The sequence below is a fragment of the Physella acuta genome, unplaced genomic scaffold (genome assembly GCF_028476545.2).
Source record: "Physella acuta isolate Inbredline_101_S28 unplaced genomic scaffold, ASM2847654v3 ptg000354l, whole genome shotgun sequence".
In the NCBI taxonomy this organism is placed as follows: Eukaryota; Metazoa; Mollusca; class Gastropoda; family Physidae; genus Physella; species Physella acuta.
The window spans coordinates 76,136-96,576 of NW_026731873.1; the positions used below are offsets into that span (position 1 = coordinate 76,136).

Consider the following 20,441-nt stretch of genomic DNA (forward strand, 5'->3'; position numbering starts at 1 on the left):
TTAAGCTCGGGTTAGGTAAGTCGTTAAGGTTTATTAAGATTTATTAACGCGATAATTAATCCGAATGACCTTCACCCATAACACACATGCCGGGTGCACTTTGACCTCTACACTAGTGAAACCACGTGCCATGCATAATATTTATTTATATTAAAAAAAATAACAACCTCTATGGGTAGGGGGTTAAAGGTAAGGGTAGTTAAGTCTTCCCCCCCCCCACCCCCTATTTCCATTCGTGTATGTACTTTCTAACAGTAAAATAGTAAAAATTGTTAAGGGACGTAACTGCTTTTAATCCAGTTCCCTCCCTTGGATTCTTAACAATTACCGGATCATTATAACACAAAGTCTCCAATCAGGCAAGCAAACTGTTGTCCAGACAACTCTAGTCTAACCCGAATTTTCTGAAAATTTCTTGAAAGTAAAAAATAAATAAAATAAACGTTAGAACTAACTAGCAACCTCTGTCTATCTGGAAGGCGACGTGCTACTAAAGTACTGCGCAGTTTCCCCGTCAAGGGATTTGTTGATGACGGTTTCGATTTACTTACACGGGACTTAGCCGGCGAATCTAGCCACTGTTCTACTAGCCAATCAAATGTTCTCACGACGATTCGTCCTTAGAACACTTTCTTACTCCCCCCCCCCCCCCCCCCAGACCGCGGGGTTTCGGTCCTTGCATCAGGACCTAGTCTATCTGCGCATTAGCCGTACGTTGTTGTTGTCGGCCGCCGTACTGATCAATGTCAAAGGTCATCGAACTTGGCTTGAAGCGAATTGGGAAGGTTTTTTTTTTCATCTTAGCTCGTGTGACATCGATTTGCCGGGCTATTCTGAGTTGGTGTAAGGGCGGTGGGAGGGGTGGGGGGATCAACGAAGTAAAACAGATGCTTGCTCTCGTACTATTAAAAGCACGTACCGATAGTGAGCTATACTTAGCATTATATATATATATATATATATATATATATATATATATATATATATATATATATATATATATATATATATATATATATATATATATATATATATATATATATATATATATATATATGTTAGGGTGGTCCTTATTTCACGAGATATTTTCATTTTTCAACGGGGCACCCCCCCCTTCCCCATTTTAATTGGGTTCCATTTTATGTAAAAACAGTTCCGGTAAAATATTTTCCAGATCGGAATTTGTATTTGGGGGTCGCTACCCGAGCCAGAAGAATCAGCATTTTAAAAGATTCGGCATAATATTTAACCTTATGGTTTTTATTAGCATGAGGTTTAAAGTTAAGGGCTAAATTAGAGAGTTTGCTTAGGATGAATGCGAGGATTATCCTAAACGTGTCGAAGTAAATTATAGAGCTCAACATGTTCCCCATATTCGACCCTCACCTATTTAAAAAAAAACCCAGCGGTATTTAGTTTCCCACACTCTTCCCACACTCTTCCCACATTCTTCCCACACATCTCTGCCCTCCCACACCGAGAGCCCAGATAATTATTATGATTACGTTTAAATTTAAACACACACTTGCAGTTAGCTTCAGCGTTAATACGCTATAACCCGATTAATTCTAGAGTCTTTAATCCACCTGATCTACACGTTACTTTTGTCAGGCAGAGACAAACTCCGCAGGTAATTAGATTAATGACTCTCATTAAATCCCGTGATCAATGCGGAAAAGCAGGTTAACTGATTGCTTGCGCGTTTGCCTTCGACCAGAGACCGACATTCGTCGACTTTTAACTCACCGGAGGCGAAACGTTAAAACAAAAAAACATAATTAATTATGTATAAGTGTTATGGTTTAACAGGACCACGTCGATATTTCATCGAGGGGGGGGGGGGGGGGGGAGGAGAAGGTGGAGGGGGTGGGTGACCAGTCAACGATATTTGACGCCGAGGGTCGACGATATTTTCAGGGGTGGGACCACAAAGTTTGATTGGTGTGTTTGTGTGTGTGTGTGTGGGGGGGGGGGGGGGTGAATCCACGATATTTGCTGTGGGGGTCAAAGATATTATATTTGTGAGGTGGGTCTAGGGGTGCGTGGACGATATTTTCATGGATGGGTCCACTGAGTTTGATAGGGAGGGGGGGGGGGAGGTCCATGATATTTGCCGCGGTGGTCTATGGTATTTTCAAGGGTGAGTCCAACTCGTATCTGGCAAGCTAATCTCTTATTGTGGCGGACGTTACCTGGCCAGGTTAGAGGTTTTGTTGTCCTCGACCAATCAGCGACGAGGGTCAAAAAGTTTTGCCCTAGGGGTCAAAGGTCGTGTACTGATGTATAAACCTTAGAAGATCGGGGTTCAAACTCTGGAAGGTATCAGAGTTTTTTTTTATACTAGTGGGTCGAAGGGTTCGAAACCTACCAGAGAGTTGGGTTAGTCCTGGTACAGGGTTAGAATAATAATTGGGATCTGGCCTCTAATCATTATTGGGGTCCGGTTTTAATAATGATTGGGTCTATGTTCTTATAATGATTGGGGTCTATGTTCTTATAATGATTGGGGTCTATGTTCTTATAATGATTGGGGTCTATGTTCTTATAATGATTGGGGTCTATGTTCTTATAATGATTGGGGTCTATGTTCTTATAATGATTGGGGTCTATGTTCTTATAATGATTGGGGTCTATGTTCTTATAATGATTGGGGTCTATGTTCTTATAATGATTGGGGTCTATGTTCTTATAATGATTGGGGTCTCTGTTCTTATAATGATTGGGGTCTAGGTTCTTATAATGATTGGGATCTATGTTCTTATAATGAATGGGGTCTATGTTCTTATAATGATTGGGGTCTAGGTTCTTATAATGATTGGGGTCTAGGTTCTTATAATGATTGGGGTAAAGGTTCTTATAATGATTGGGGTCTAGGTTCTTATAATGATTGGGATCCGGTTTTAATAATGATTGGTGTCTAAGTTCTTATAATTATTGGGGTAAAGGTTCTTATAATGATTGAGAACTAGTTTCTTAAAATCATTGGGATCCGGGTTCTTACAACGTTTTAATCCAGCTTGTTATAATTATTGAGACCAGGTTCCAGGGGTAGGGGTTCAAGGTCGTGTAGGGTTGAGGGTCCAGTAGTGTTCGGGTTCTGATGAGGCTGATGGGTCCCAATATAGGTCTTAGCAAGGGTGGGGGTTATAGTAATGGGAAAAACAGTTCAGGAATAAAAGGTAAGTAGTATGACCATTCGAAACTTATAACTCGAACATATGGCTTTATTTAAAGTTTCAGATGATACGATGATAAAAATTACTCTGGGGCCTAAGTGATGACTAAAGAGCGCAAAAAAATATGGGACTCGGCGGCTCTGGGCAGTATGGGAGTCAAAGTTAAGAAGTCATTTGTATTTCTAAAAACGCAAGTAAAATATGGTTTGCAAATGTACTATTTCTTTCTTTTAGACTATTTTAGACCAACGGTTTCTCGCCATGGATTACCTCCCTTAACACACGCAAATTTGGCATGAATTCTCAGCTCACGCCGAGTTAACTCCCCTTTTAAGATTCTAACTCTCATCAAAACACGTAATTAAGGCTAAAAAAATATTCCAGGTAAATAAAAAAACGTAATCACTGACGTCAATATCTCCCCTGTCCTAATCAATGTCTGAACACACCTGATTAGAGACAGAGCTTAATTAGAACCTGCAGAAAGTGCTCGCACACGTTCTTGTTTGCGAAATCTTGGAGATTGTCTCCCATGATGATGTTTGATGTAAAGAAAATATCTTCCTCTTTCTGTTAGCTGTTGTAGGGGTTCAGCTGGCTGTGGTGTAGGGAGAGGACATGAGCGGCCGGTTTATTAAGATGGGTGTGGTGATGTGTGATAATGTGGGGGAGGGGAGGGTTAATATGGGATCTGTGTGTGTGGGAAACAGAGATGGGCAGAGTGTGGTGATGTGAGATAATGTGGGGGAGGTATTCAGTGTGTGGGAAGAAAGACGTGTGAGGAGAGAGTGGGGAAAATGAATGTGTTTTTTTTTTCATTATAGGGGGGGTGGGGGGTTGAATATGGAGGAAATATGTTGGGTTCCCTAATTTACTTGGTGAACTTAGAATGAGAGGGACAAGGACAGGCAGAAAGATATGGAGATAGATGGAATAGAGAAAGAGAGAAACAGAAAAAGAGAGGGAGTAAGATGAAAACGAGAGAGGTGGGGGGGGGGGGGAAGAGAAGAAAAATAGGAGATATGTTGAAAACAAATAGTGACTGGATAAGGTTGTACGATTTATATGTTCGAGTTCAAAATGTGGTTAAAAATGTCTGAAAATCATGTAAAGTATTTTAAGATAACGTAAAGGGGGGTGGGGTGGGTGTAAGGGGGGGGGGGTGGGATGATGTTGATCCATAGAAGCCTCACTTTATCATTATTACAATATGCCATGAATCGAGCCTAGCGGTTTGTTGTGTAGTTCGACCTTGAAGTCTATTTTTAACCAACATATTTTTAGATGCTTTCTATCTTAGATGTTTTTCATGAATATAAGGTTATTTCCACGGGATAATATAGATCAGGTTCAAATATATTAACTCAGTTAAGTAACGTCACAGGGCGGGAGGGGTGTGGTCAGCAATGGGTGACTCCATATAGGGGAGAAGCCAAATCGTACAATGTTCTGTCAAAACAATGTTTGATAATAAAATAGTAGGGGTAGGGGTGACACCAAACCGAAAATTTAGAATTGATTTCAGGGGCGGGGTGACACCATCAGTTAGCACACCTGGTGACGCCCGACTTAGTGACGTCACTAATCCAATAAACCCAGATGATCAGACGTGACCTGTTCGTGGAAAGGGTCACACTGTTCCGGCACAAGGTCATCACCAGAGCGGCAGGTGCTACAGATTGGATAATGTAATAAGACACAACACTAACCATATGGTGCAGCCGGCATTAAAACACACAATACTCTGGTAAAGCCGGCACAAAAACAAAACACAAACCTTATAGAAAAGCCGGCACAAAAACAAAACACAAACCTTCTAGAACAACCGGCACAAAACACAAACCTTCTAGAAAAGCCGGCACAAAAACAAAACACAAACCTAGAAAAGCCGGCACAAAAACAAAACACAAACCTAGAAAAGCCGGCACAAAAACAAAAACACAAACCTAGAAAAGCCGGCACAAAAACAAAACAAACCTTCTAGAAAAGCCGGCACAAAACCAAAAACACAAACCTTCTAGAAAAGCCGGCACAAAAACAAAACACTAACCACTTACTCTGGTAAAGCCGGCACTAAAAAAAAACCTCAACATCCGCTGACAAACCCGGCATAAAAACAAAACACAAAACACGTACTCTGCTAAAGCCGGCATAAAAACAAAACACAAAGCACTTACTCTGGTAAAGCCGGAACAAAAACCTAAACACAAACCTTCTAAAAAAGCCGGCACAAAAACAAAACACAAAGCACTTACTCTGGTAAAGCCGGCTTGCAGCAAAGGAAGAATGGACGGCTCCTCTTTGTCATCACAGCTGAGGACACATAAAAAAATATTGTACTGATTTTTTACTTAGATTTTTTCTTTTAGTAAAGTCAGCGGGTATTGTATCATTGTTTATTTACTTTGTACCACCTTGTCCATGGTCTCAGTTCTAGAACAGTCGATCTGTGTTTATCCATGCTATTTGTGGTTCTATTTGTCTAGTTTTTAAACGTATTGTATGTTTATAACGTGCTGTATAAAGCCACTCTGCAGAGCACGGTGTACAGCGTTAGAAGACGAGGAAGGTAAAGACGATAGTGGATGGAGAACATCAAGGAACGGCTGAACAGCCATTGCAGAACTACTTAAAACAGCAGCAGACAGGGAAAGATGACCAAAATAAAAAAAGATTATGAAAAAATCAACTTGTGCCCCAACGCACCCCCCCCCCCCCCACACACACACACATCACACCCGGGGTTATGGAATGATTTATTTATTTATTAATGTTTTAGTTTTGTTATTTTATTTATTTTTCATAGCCAAGATTTTATACTAAATTTTTATCTAAAGTAATAACACAAAGGAACCTATTTTAAAACAATACAACTGAATAGAAAGATACCTTTTGTTAACTGATTCAGTGATATAAGGACTATCATCAAAACAAAAAGTGTTACACAGCTACGTATACCATTATTATATCCTTCCTTTTTTAAACTCTCATTTCATCTTTTGTTTCGTATCTTTCTTTCTTAATCTGACCAAATCTCTATTTTAGATATTTGCGTTTTCTTTACTTCCGCTTCATACTCTATACCCCCCCCCCCCCGCTCTTTCTGTCATTCCCTCCATCGACAGTAATTTTACAAGATGGCTGCCATTTGACGTTAATCTCCAACTCTTCCCCCTCCCCACTGCCCCGCCACCTAGTATGGATTTGCGAGGATTTAAAGAAAATTTTTAGCACAAGGAAGTTGGGGTGTTACATGTATAGGCAGTAGTTCAGTCACTTATTAAATGTCTACGTGTGTTGAGTGTCTGTGCGGGGGGGGGGGGGTAATTTAAGAAAGGGGGGGGGTTCTATTAGGCACTTACATAGGACAGGGGAGTTCGGGGGGGGGGGTGTTGTTTAGGGAAGTATTTAGGGCGTGGGTGCACATGGAAAAGTGTGGTATTTAGAAATCTGCTGTTTTCATTCTTGCATCCGTGATTACTTCACGCGGCCTGCTAATTAAGCTGGTTAATTAAATACCACATGCATACTAATGATGGGATAAGCGTGGGCTAATACAGTACTTTACTGGGCGTCTCAGTTAGCGGGCGTACTTTGATTAAGGCACCAGATGGATGTGATATTTGTGATGTGAAGAGCTAAACTCTACTAAAAAAAAATAAACCGGGAGTGATCTCCCCTAAACTTTCTCGAATATTCTTATATAAAATAACAGGGGATGGGAACTCGGGCTATAGACATGATTTTTAATCCATTTTAAATACTTAAAGTTAAAGTTTTAAAAATAGAATAAAATCTCGTAGACAAATTAATTGCACACCAAGTGAACGCCAAATAAAAAAGCGCATAATAGTGCGCAATATTATTAGTGCTTTTAAAATTTACATTAGTTTTTTGAGAAATCGGAAGTAGCGTAAAGTACTACTTCCAGTCAACGGAAATTACTCAAAATTTAACAGAAGGTAGAGAATTAGATCTTTTACTTACATGTGAAATTTCATTTATCTATCTGAAATAGTACTCAAGTTATAGGCTTTTGAAAAATTAAAAGTAGGAAAAGTACCACTTCCGGTTATCGGAAATCGCTCAAAAGTTGATACGGATCTACGATTTTGATAAAATACTTATATATGAAATGTCATCCACCTAGCTGTAACGGTACTCAAGTTATCGTGTTTACACACGGACAGACACACAGACACACAGACACACACACAGACATACGGACAAGATTGCAAAATTATGTTTTTCCGTATCAGTGAGGTGTAAAACGTCGAGATTTGTAAAAATCTCGATTTTTTTTTTGCACGATTACAATACTTTCTCTATACTTCGTATATACGAGAAAGTAAAAAGTTGGCAAACAGAAGAAATTATCACACAAGACGGGGGCCCAGTTAACTCAAGCGTTAAAAGATTTGACAATATCTGTTACAGGCTTTGAGAATCACTAGACTAGATTAGTTGAGAAACACAAAACTAGACTTTTTGAGAACCATAAACTATTTGACAACTACTAATTTAGGCTATTTGACAGGCATTAATCTAGACAATTTGAGAACCTTTAAACTAGACTATTAGAGATTCACTTAAAAAGGCTATTTGAAAACTACTAAACTAGACTATTTGAAAACCACTAAACTAGACTATTTGAGAACCACTAAACTAGACTATTTGAGAACCACTAAACTAGACTATTTGAGAACCACGTAAAGAGACTATTTGAGATTCACTTAACTAGGCTATTTGAAAACCACCAAACTAGACTATTTGAGATCCACTAAACTAGACTATTTGAGAACCACTAAACTAGACTATTTGAGAACCACTAATCTAGAATATTTGAGAACCACCTAAGGAGACTATTTGAGATTCACTTAACTAGACTATTTGAGAACTATTGATCTAGACTCTGCGAACCACCACAACAAACTAGACCATTAATCTTGACTATTTGAGATCCACTAATGTAGACTATCTAAGAAGCACTAATCTAGTCTATTAAGACCTAATCCATCTCGGCAACTGTTTACCAAGTTTATTAAGCGAGTTTAGTTGCCGCAGGGCGCTAGGCTAGGAGTTCCTGTCAATTGATTTCAAAAGAAGCGTTGGACTGTCTTATCTGGAGTGTTAAGACACGCATTTAAAAGTTAGAGACAGCTATAAAGGTCAGGTTGAACAGGTGCTATTTTAGAGAACAAGTTTGAGACAGCTTAATCAAAAACTAGAATTTAGAGTTTAGGCTAAGGTTATCCTGTCAATATCTAATAGGGGTATTTTTTCAAATACAGATAGTTTGTTGTTTCTTTCATGCATCTCTCCATGGGTGGGGGGGGGGGGAGGGCTTGTATATTGACTAAATAGACTTTAAAATATATTTTAATAGAAAATATATACTTTAACCATTGTCAGCACCCCAACACCTCCCCTTTTGAAGATTCAAGTCCCCCCCCTCTCTCCGTGAAGCAAAATGTCTGAAAGAAACTATGGAGTGAATGCATAGGTGAAACACATCACCTAATTCTGAGACCATAACCATAAACCTTTTAACAACCTTGTAACCATAAACTGTTTTAACAATCTTTTATCCATAAACATATACCTTTTAACAATCTATTAACCTGAACCTATACATTTAATTTCTTTAAACCATAAACCTAAACCTTTTAACAATCTATTAACCATAAACCTATACCTTTAACAATCTTTTAACCATAAACCTATACCTTTAACAATCTACTAACCATAAACCTACACCTTTTAATAACCTTGTAACTATAAACCTATACCTTTTAACACAACCTTGTAACTATAAACCTATACCTTTTAACATAACCTTGTAACCATAAACCTATACCTTTTAACACAACATTGTAAGTATAAACCTATACCTTTCAACAATCTTGTAACCTAAACAGCCGTAAACCCAGTACTAAAGTACTTTTCAGCAAACCGTACGAGAAAAAAAAAATGGCACACATTTGTCCTGGCCAACTTAAAGGCATCTGTTACAGCCTCACAAAACAAACAAAACATTTTTGACCTTTGGCAGTCACGTGACATGGCTGTTTACTTTTTTTTTTTTCAACTTTCCCATTTTCCCGCAAACCTCCACCGACTTTTGTTAAATCTCCCAACACAACACAGCGACAACAACCCGACCGGCGTCTACATCTGTTCGTGGGGAACTCGGCCGTGACCTTGAGGATTTCTGGTGGGGGGGGGGGGGGGGGGGCACTGCTGTTATGGGAGGTGACCTTGGGACTTATGATGTGGTAGCATTTATCAGGAAGCTGTGAGTTTTACTGTTGTTGTTTTGCCTTATTTACAAAAAAAAAAAATTCGAACACAAACGGGTTTTCCCAAACGATGGTTTTAAAATAAAACCACGATTAGTAATGTTTGTGTATTTCCTTTATGAACTTCTGATATTTCAGATATGTGTTGCCTTATAGACACAATACAAAGTAAGCCAAGACAACAAGACAACAGCTGTCTCAAATTCACATGCAACATAACCTAGGTGACTAATGATAGACGTATGTATGACTTCCGGTCAAGAGATAAATTGAACAATTGTCTGAAGAATATTTAGCATTTTTTTAAGTTTTTAAAATCCTTTTTCTTATTTTTGGATAAAGTATTATAAACATATATATATATATATATATATATATATATATATATATATATATATATATATATATATATATATAAATAAATAAATAAATATATATATATATATATATATATATATATATATATATATACATATATATATATATATATATATACATACATATATATATATATATATATATATATATATATATATATATATATATATATATATATATATATATATATATATATATATATATATATATATATATACATGTATGTGTGTATACACGTGTAGAGATTAAGAGAGAGAGAGAGAGAGAGGGGGGGGGGGTGGGGAACTGAAGTCAGAGAGACATTGTTACGCAAATCAGCACACGTTACAAAAAGAAGAATCTGGCGTCATTATGTTGTTATAATTTGATTTTTTACCCCCATCCCCGAAAACCCCCCAATCACCTGACCATCCTAATGTTCCCCCCCCCCCATCCCATCTACTGACCGTCCAGCTAGCCATAGACCAGGTAACATATAAGACAGACACCAGGTAACATATAAGACAGACACCAGGTAACATATAAGACAGACACTTACTATCGCTTCGTGACAGCCACCAACACCGTGAACTCGCTGGCTTTGGTCGCCTTGATAGACCTGGGGAAAACAAATCTCGGGTTAGTCACAAGTGGACAAGTTATCTATGTCCCTCATGGGAACTTAGATCTATTAGTACAGTAACCCCGGCAAAGTGCTGGTAAAAGCCCTATACCTTTCTGTATTTGGGGAGCTCATTTCTAAATAGAACATTTCCGAATACCGACATTATTCACACTTTTAGAAATAAAATGAATTACAAAAATAAAATCGGTATACATAAATAAATGAATAAATATAAATATACTTAAATAATCAGTAATTAAATTATAACTTTTAGTATATACGGATATATACTTATATTGCACTATATAAATATAAATACATACAAATATATGATATACATAATAATATACATATACATTTATAAGTATTTGAAGTTATAATTATATATTTTATGTGATGTATGCCTATATTTTCGTGATTCTAATATATATATATATATATATATATATATATATATATATATATATATATATATATATATATATATATATATATATATATATAGGCCTATAACATTGGGATGTATGTAGGTATACACATACGTAGATATAATGTATGGCCCACACACGCTACTATTAAGCAGCCTCTCACTAATGACTTGCCGGTTGGAGTTAATGAGCTAATTATTAGGTTACCCTCGGTATGTTTGGAAGTTCGCACCCAGCAGGTGGTCCCACGTGACGTCATATGCCATCTGCTACGTAACTTCTGCCTCGTTTTAGGCATTGGGACGGGAAAGAAATGATGGTCTTGCAACGGTCGTTCAGCGAGGCCGTTCAAAGTTAATTAACATTTGCCCATAACGGTCGTTTAACGGGGCACTACAATGTTAAGTAAGATTTACATTATAAAGGTAGTTCAGCAAGGCATTACAACGTTAAGTAAGATTTACATTATAAAGGTAGTTTAGCGAGGCACTACAACGTTAAGTAAGATTTACATTATAAAGGTAGTTTAGCGAGGCACTACAACGTTAAGTAAGATTTACATTATAACGGTCGTTTAGCAAGGCACTACAACGTTAAGTAAGATTTACATTATAACGGTCGTTTAGCGAGGCACTACAACGTTAAGTAAGATTTACTTAATCAGGTGCTCAGCTTCAGACATAATGCAGTTGTAATCCAACAATAATTCTAAGTCATAATCTGTCAGAAATCTTCATCCATAATCCAGTACTAATATTTAATCATAAAATCCAGCATTAATCATTAAGTCATTATCTAGTATTAATTATCTGCCATAATGCAGTTCTAAACTTCAGCCATATTATTTATTTAGCTAGGGTCACCAATCTTTAATCGTAATCTTGAAATATCTCGGTCAATAATCTCAACATTCATTTATAATCCTGCACTGATCTCCAATCATGAGTCAGCTAATGATGCCCGGCCCCATCTCATACTGCGAGTTACAGACATTAATCACGTTTTCAACTTAATTATTTTTGTATAGCTGTCACCACGGTCAACGAGTGTACAATTAAACAGGAACGATAACTTATCCAGTGTCACCAATCTTATCTCCCTTTTTTCAAATTGTCAGAATCTTATTTGAACTAACTTTCCCTTGGTATAAATGTACATTTTATTCCCGCATAGTAAAACCAAGTTAAATCGATTTTATGGGACAGACTTCATTCGGTATTTCGACCAATCTAAAAAAACAATAACAATATAAACCAAAGCAATAACCAATATATGTTACGCAAGCGCATACCAACTTTTGATTTATTGTTATTGGAAAAGAGAACTAAAATCTTTTCGAAACGCATCGACCACTGATCTAAACGCATCGACCACATTTGCATATCGGCAAGGCATAAAACTACCCCCCCCCCTATCCAAACCAGCAATATTAAATCCAATATACGGGTTACAACTTTTCTTTAGATAAACAACATCTTATTCCGTCATCACTCAGTCTGACGTAGATAAGAAATAGCTACCCATAAAAACACGTTCGTATATAATATTCATAAATTTGATATTCCTATTTATATTATTCGTATTTGTAATATTCGTATTTATAATTTCCGTGGAAATAATATTCGCGTACAAAAATGTTCATGCATAAATGTTCACGTTTATTTCCTGATGGGCCAGAGATTTTATTTATGCGTTAATCACATCTGTCGAGTGGTTTGATTGAGAGATCGATCTAGGTCAGAGCTGACTGTCGTCTCGACCTGACTGCACTCGGTTTCACTTTTAATAATCAAGTGACCTCGGCTAACCCCAGGTTGATTTTTTTAAAATATGCACATAAAGCTAAACTCTAAACTTAAAGCTAAACTCTAAACGTAAGGCTAAACTCTAAACACAAAGCTAAACTACAGAGGAAAAGCTAAACTCTAAAGGTAAAGCTAAACTCTAAAGGTAAAGCTAAACTCTAAAGGTAAAGCTAAACTCTAAAGGTAAAGCTAAACTCTAAAGGTAAAGCTAAAATCTAAAGGTAAAGCTAAACTCTAAAGGTAAAGCTCAACTCTAAACGTAAAGCTAAACTCTAAACATAAATCTAAACTCTAAACATAAAGCTCAACTCTAAACGTACGGCTAAACTCTAAACTCTAAAAGTAAAGCTAAACTCTAAACATAAAACTAAACTCCGAATATAAAGCTAGACCCCAAACATAAAACTAAACTAAACTCTGAACAATAAAGAAAACTTTGCACCGATACTGGCATTAGACCTAGACATAAACTTATAAGTAAATCTAACCCTGAAACAAAATTTACACCTAAACACAACCATAAACTAAACCATAACCCTTAACCCTAAAAGCTTCAACTTTGTAGCTAACTAAAGCTCAATAAACCTAACACCTAGCAGATAAACACTATCCCAAACTAAACATAACCATAATTATATCCCCCATCGCAGCCTAAATTTCGACCCCATATTTAAACCTTAACACATATAATCAAGTGTGGACTTAATTGTCAAGCGGACAGGTCAAACAGCGTTCGTATCTGATTTCATTTTTTTTTAAATTTTACAGCATCATTTTTCGCTACGTCTGGACTTCCGAGACCGCCACTACCCGTGACCTTGTGATTTTAATCCACCAACTACTAGTATCAGCACCACACTGACACAACCACCACCATCATACCATCTAAGTTACCAACCACCAACACCACACCATAGAGGACACCACACCATCAACACACCATACACCAGAATCAGCACCACAACTGCCCCATCACACCATTACCATAACTACACCATACACCATCCACCAGCACCAGCACCATTACCACACCAGCCCCACACCATCTCACCTGCAGAGAGCCTCAGCATCGAAGCTGTTGTGGTGTGCGCTCCTGGCGTCAATAACAACAACATCGTACTGGTACTTAAGGTAGGTCTCCAGGGCGTTCTCTGGCGTCCCAGCGATGTTGCAGCGGTACCCCAGCTTCTCAGCTGCCCACCAGAAGCCGTCAGACTGGCCGTCTTCTTTCCCAAACACCAGCAGGACCTGGTCAAGTAGAGTCGAGGTATAGTTATTTGGACAGTAGATACAGGATAGGTTGAGTTATGGTTCAGGTAGAATCGAGAGTCTACTTGGTGTTTACTTTATAAACGAAACACAAATTTTCTTCTAGATCTCTCACTTTATGTCTACTTCTATGTCTACTTTAAGTGCACTTTATGTCTACTTTTATGTCTGCTTTAAGTGCACTTTATGTCTACTTCTATGTCTACTTTAAGTGCACTTTATGTCTACTTCTATGTCTACTTTGAGTGCACTTTATGTCTACTTCTATGTCTACTTTGAGTGCACTTTATGTCTACTTCTATGTCTACTTTAAGTGGACTTTATGTTTCCAACTCGATACATTTCTCATGTATTTTATCTCTGCCTATTTCTTTATACAACATTTGAGTTCCCTTACCAAACTAAGACAATGCTAGATGTGACTACGCCGATAGAGTTAAATTGTGTAAAAAGTCACAGCCCACAAGAAAACTCACAAAATAATCATATACCAAAAAACTCAGAAAAGAAGACTAAATAAAAAACTTAATTTTATTACTTAAAGAGAAAATGAAACTTTTTTAAAGGACGTTACAAGACAATTTTCTGTTTATTTAGTCTTAAAATTAGAATAAAAAATCGGAAGATTAAAAAAAGGCACGGAAAGATCAAATTACCGTACTACGGTACTTAAATACAAAAAATATAAATACTTGGAATATAAAATAGTAAAACGACAGACATCTTGCGGAGATAAAATCTTGAGACCGATAAAAAATAAAAAAGGATGCGCAGAATAGGGGATGAAATAAGGGAGATAAAAAAGGGGCCAGAAGAAAGTAGATTAGGCAGATAATGGCTAGAAACATGACATATCGAACTGAAAGAATTTTAAAGGGAAAAAACCCAAGAATAGCGAATAAAGGGAGATAAAAAGTTCTACAGAAATAAAAATGTAATAAAAGAGCTGCTAGCAAATGGAATATTAATGTCGTTTTTTATAAATCTTCACTGAAGACCCGCACGATTCGTGGCTGTTGTGTAGGAATTACTAAAAACTCGACGGATTTAATAATACAGAGAAGTAGCGATTTTTTTTATATCGCGGAGAATGTTGAAGCCATGTTAATACGTCGTGATAATCAGATTCAATGAGCTTCTTAAGTGTTCTACGTGCTGAATTGTGCACGGGACGCTGATAATGTAGCCAGGTTTATCGTCCTTGGGCTGGGTTGTAAAATACGTTGTCCATTTTATTTTTAAAAAGGGTTAGGATGTAAATGTTGTCCAGTTAATTTTAATAAGGGCTAAGTTGTTAATATATTGTACATTTCATTTTGTTAAGGGCTGGGTTGTAAATGTTGTACATTTCATTTTGTTAAGGGCTAAGTTGTAAATGTTGTACATTTCATTTTGATAAGGGCTGGGTTGTAAATGTCCATTTTATTCTAAAAAGTTCAAGATTTGAAATCTTGCCCACTTTACTGTGAAAAGAGAGGTTTAAAATGTTGCTTATTTTATCTTGAAAAGGTTGAGGTTCAAAAATGTTGCCTGTTTTATCGTGAAAACAGATGTTTGAAATACTACCCACTTAACTGCAGAAATGAAAACATTTTTACAAAATCTCAAATAACATATTATAATTAAATATTTTCATTTTTGCTGTTTGTTGAAAATACTTTTCCATTAGTAAAAATATATGTATTTGTAAGGTAAGATGGGCCAAAGAGTGTTCCCTTACAGCTTACAGTTGCAGAGGTAATTCAATATCAACCTCACGTGGGGTGGCCAGATCAATATCGCGAATTTACTGCTAACTTGGATGATGTTGCCAAACATTAGACTAACAGGCTTATAACAAATGTAAGATAATGTTACTAAACATTATACAAACGGGAGAGTATTAAATGTAGTATAATGTTACTAAACATGATACAGGATAGTAATAAAATGTTTTAAAGTTATTTGTATTTTCTGAGAGTATCTTTGTTAAGATTGACATTAAAGTAATAGGATATAATGACAAGAATTTTTTCCTGTTTTTGTGTTGTAAGGTAGATGTTGGTAACCACGAAAGAAGAGTAAATCTACTGAACTGTAAAGGTGAAACTACTAAAGCGATACTTGTAACCTTTAAGAGCATATGCTATTTAAAATAATGTGTCAACATCTTACATAACTGTTGTGCCATACAACAGATTGTGTGAATATTTTAACAACGTGAGTACGACACATACTAACCTTTTATAAAAACAATTTCAAAACATACTTAGGTTAATTAATCTAATTAAATCTCACAATTACTCATATTTTACATCTGTTGTTTTAAAATATCCTCGGGATATTTTAGTTTGAAACACAACACTGCCACGCAGATTTTAAATGAAGTAACACAATACTCCACCATTTGTTTTCCGAAAAAATAATTCTGTAAAGTACACTGGAATAACTTGATGCCCCGATAGGAACCAGTTATTTTAATAAACGAAATCTTTCTCGCCGACAGTTCATTAGCGAGTGTTAAGATAATTTGTGTAAATTGTATCTAAACTTGGCCACGATTGTAATATCCGTGGGCGTTGTGAAATGTTTGTTTAGATAGTGTTGATGTAGATGTTAGCTTCACATTATGATGTTGATGTGGTGGTTGAAGTCACATCATGGTGTCGCTGTGTCGGTTAGATTCACTTCATGATGTTGATTTGGTGGTTGAAGTCACATCATGATGTTGCTGTGGAGTTAGAGACATGTCTTGATGTTTTGTTAGATGCACATCTTGATGTTACTGTAGTAGTTTACTTCACATCATAGTGTTGTTTGAGAGCTTCACATCTTGATGTCGTTGTGATGGCTAGATTCACATCATGATGTTGCTGTTGTGGTTAGATTCATAAACTGATGTTACTGCAGTACTTAGTTTCACATCATGATGTTGCTGTTGTGGTTAGCTTCACATACCAATGTTGCTGTTGTGGTTAAATGTTGCTGCAGTACTTAGTTTCACATCGTGATGTTGCTGTTGTGGTTAGATGTTGCTACAGTACTTAGTTTCACATCATAATGTTGCTGTTGTGGTTAGATGTTGCTACAATACTTAGTTTCACATCATAATGTTGCTGTTGTGGTTAAATGTTGCTACAGTACTTAGTTTCACATCGTGATGTTGCTGTTGTGGTTAGATGTTGCTACAGTACTTAGTTTCACATCATAATGTTGCTGTTGTGGTTAGATGTTGCTACAATACTTAGTTTCACATCATGATGTTGCTTTTGTAATTAGATTTTTGTAATTAGATATTGCTACAGTACTTAGTTTCACATAATGATGTTGCTGTTGTGGTTAGATGTTGCTGCAGTACTTAGTTTCACGTCATGATGTTGCTTTTGTAATTAGATATTGCTACAGTACTTAGTTTCACATCATGATGTTGCTGTTGTGGTTAGATGTTGCTACAATACTTAGTTTCACATAATGATGTTGCTGTTGTGGTTAGATGTTGCTGCAGTACTTAGTTTCACATCATGCTGTTGCTTTTGTGGTTATCTTCACATCGTGACAATTGTTGTGGTTGGGTTGTTAGCTTCACATCATGATGTTGTTTGAGAACTTCACATCGTGATGTTGTTTAAGCTCTACCTATATTGGCGTTGTTGTTGTGACTAACGTCACATCTTTCATACACCTGAGTTCTAGCAGCTTAGGTGTGCTAGTGTATCTGAAGCTAACTTTTGTGTACACCAGCCCACCTGTGTAGATCAAGCAAAAGCCCAGCATCGTAGACTAAGCATGATGCTATACAGGTACCCATTTTAGCTGGGTGGGCTCAGTAACATCTGACATACCTCCGAGAACCCTAGAGCCGCACTAAACTTACGTAAGCAGCCACGCACATTTTAAAAAAAAAATTGAACGGATAAGTAATACGACACGGAAATTAAAACTTACTTTAGTAATATAAGCTTGAATGATCTAACTCCCCACTCAATGTTTGGCAAATATGTTAAGCATAAACATTTTACACAATCAATTCAAGCTGGTGATAGACAGACATTTATGTGAAGATTCTAGATGTAGGACAGACACAAGCAAGAGATAGACAATAATGTCTGCACTTTGTATCTAGGGAGATAATCACACAGAAATGAAAATATTTAGAATGTAGTTCAGTGTAAAATAGGCCGAACTATTTTTGTGTATGCTGACAAATCACAATATGTGTGAGGTCGTGTGACATAACATGACAATTTAAAAATATACATTATATTGTGCTGTGTTCACGAGGTAATTATATATATATATATATATATATATATATATATATATATATATATATATATATATATATATATATATATATATATATATATGAACAAAGGAGAAATATTGCAAAATGCAAATACTCGAAACAGATTAAATGAGAATAAGGGTGGATGTATGGTTGTTGAATGGAAACGAGTTTTGTCTGAGCGCTACACAAAAACGATGTCTAGTAAGATTTGTGTTCTATTTGTCTGGATGTGTCTCTGTTGTTTTGGTTGGGTTCCGGAACTTGCACTTACCGACATGGCTTTCTGCTTGAGCAGCATTGGACCAAACTTGACTAAATGCTCCAAGTTCTGGGGAATCAAAAGGTGAAAGGTCATCTATCGGTATATTTAATAGTCTCAATCATATATAACCTAATAAGTACATTTAAATACTGTAAAGTACGTCGTAACATAATGGTAGATCGATATACTGCTAACCAGAAAGACTCGAGTTTGAATCCGGGATCACTCAGCTCTGATGGGTACCTAACTCACGTTAGGGAAAGTAAAGGCGGCTGGGCATTGTCATCACCTCACTATCCCTTCATACACCAAGGTCACAGAAATAAGTGAACTCTACTTCACATACTCCATGGATCTTTAGGTTCGAAAAGGGAACTTTATTTAACTTTTACAAGTACGTATTTATAACCACAAAGAGAATTGATCTTTTTTTTATTTCTGTGTTGGTTAGAGGAGACTTTTTGTTGGAAGAATGACACTCTTTAGTCAGCGTGGTTATGCATCTTGTTTTTCTTTCAATAGAAATATTGCGTGTTTTTTTTTGTTGGATGTTTATCAACGACGCGTCAATGTCTTTAATAAACATAGCAACGATTTTTTACCCAGATGCACGCTGACAAACAATGAATGCCATTCTAGCACCAAACAAAAATATGTCATTTACTGCTTTAGCATTAGAGACACAAACATGGTATACATTAGCATACAAATGACAAAAGATTAGTCATTAGAAGACACAAGTTATAAAGGTTATGTATAGAAACAAAGTGAAAGAAAATAAACAAACAACAACACTGGACGACTGAAAACTGTTTGTTCCAATGCCCTCCACCTAGAGCCTTAAGTTCTAGACACATCTCTAGTTGATTGGACGTAAAACAAAACTGACCAATGTCCATTTAACTGTCTGACCTTGTTTACAACCCAGTCTTCTCGCTAAACACGTCACGGTGAGCGGTATTTGGTGCCACAACCCCCTCCCCACACTCCCGCCGTCTATGTGATACAGAGGCGTAGCGAGGGGGGGGGCGGGGGGCGCCAAAATGAGTTGGAAAAACAATTTTAAAGTTTGAGGGGGGGGGGGGGGTGCAAATGAAAAGTTCGAGGGGGGGGGGGGGGTGCAAATCGAAAGTTTGTGAGGGGGGGGGGTGCAAATCAAAAGTTAGAGGGGGTGGGTGCAAATCGAAAGTTTGTCCCCGGGCGCAGGGAAGGGTCGTTACGCCTCTGATGTGATATGTAGTGCCTAACCGCCACCTCCACCCTGGCAGCTCACCATAGCGACGGCCAGTATGTGTCTACTCAGACAGATGAAGTAGAGTATAACAAGTCATACTACATCGTCACCACCTGTCGTAATGGTCTACAGGTACATTCAATAAAGCCCATAGGTAGTCGTCAGTAAAGACCGAATCTAGTCATTTGGGATTGGGACAGGGATTTATATATACACACACATATATATATATATATATATATATATATATATATATATATATATATATATATATATATATATATATATATATATATATATATATATATATATTCGTGGTAAAGGTTTAGAATCTAGCTAATATAAAAGACCAATAGCTAATATATTGTAATTAGTATGTTACAATTAATATTAAGTTAATTTGTCGAAAAACATACCTGTTTTCCAAGTAAGAAAAACTTACGAATTAGTTGAAGACAAAGATATACGGGTTTGAAAAAAAGGGAGATAAAATGAGATTAATATAATTTATAGAACGGCGTCCGGAATAAATAATCAGAGGAAAAAAAAAACTACAACGGATGGAGAGAGCGAGTTAAAATGGGGAAGATGTTTGTCGAGATTTTAGACAGGCGTTAGGGGAGAAAACCGAAGGATGGATGGACAGGGGATTTATCAGAGGGAGGTAGAGTGACGGACAGTGAACGATAGAACAGACGAGACGACGGCGAGGAAAACAG

General features: G+C 36.9%; 1 protein-coding gene across 1 annotated transcript in view; it reads right to left on the reverse strand.

The window, feature by feature from the left end:
* The window catches only part of LOC131941261 (high affinity cAMP-specific and IBMX-insensitive 3',5'-cyclic phosphodiesterase 8B), an 87,694-nt gene that overhangs the window by 54,912 nt on the left and 12,341 nt on the right, over positions 1 to 20,441 (reverse strand). The window contains exons 2-5 of the mRNA XM_059300397.1: positions 18,498 to 18,554; positions 13,742 to 13,938; positions 10,392 to 10,451; positions 5,432 to 5,489 (exon numbers count right to left, since the gene is read on the reverse strand). Coding sequence (XP_059156380.1) covers positions 5,432 to 5,489; positions 10,392 to 10,451; positions 13,742 to 13,938; positions 18,498 to 18,554 — 372 coding nt within the window. The remainder of the gene's footprint in view (positions 1 to 5,431; positions 5,490 to 10,391; positions 10,452 to 13,741; positions 13,939 to 18,497; positions 18,555 to 20,441) is intronic.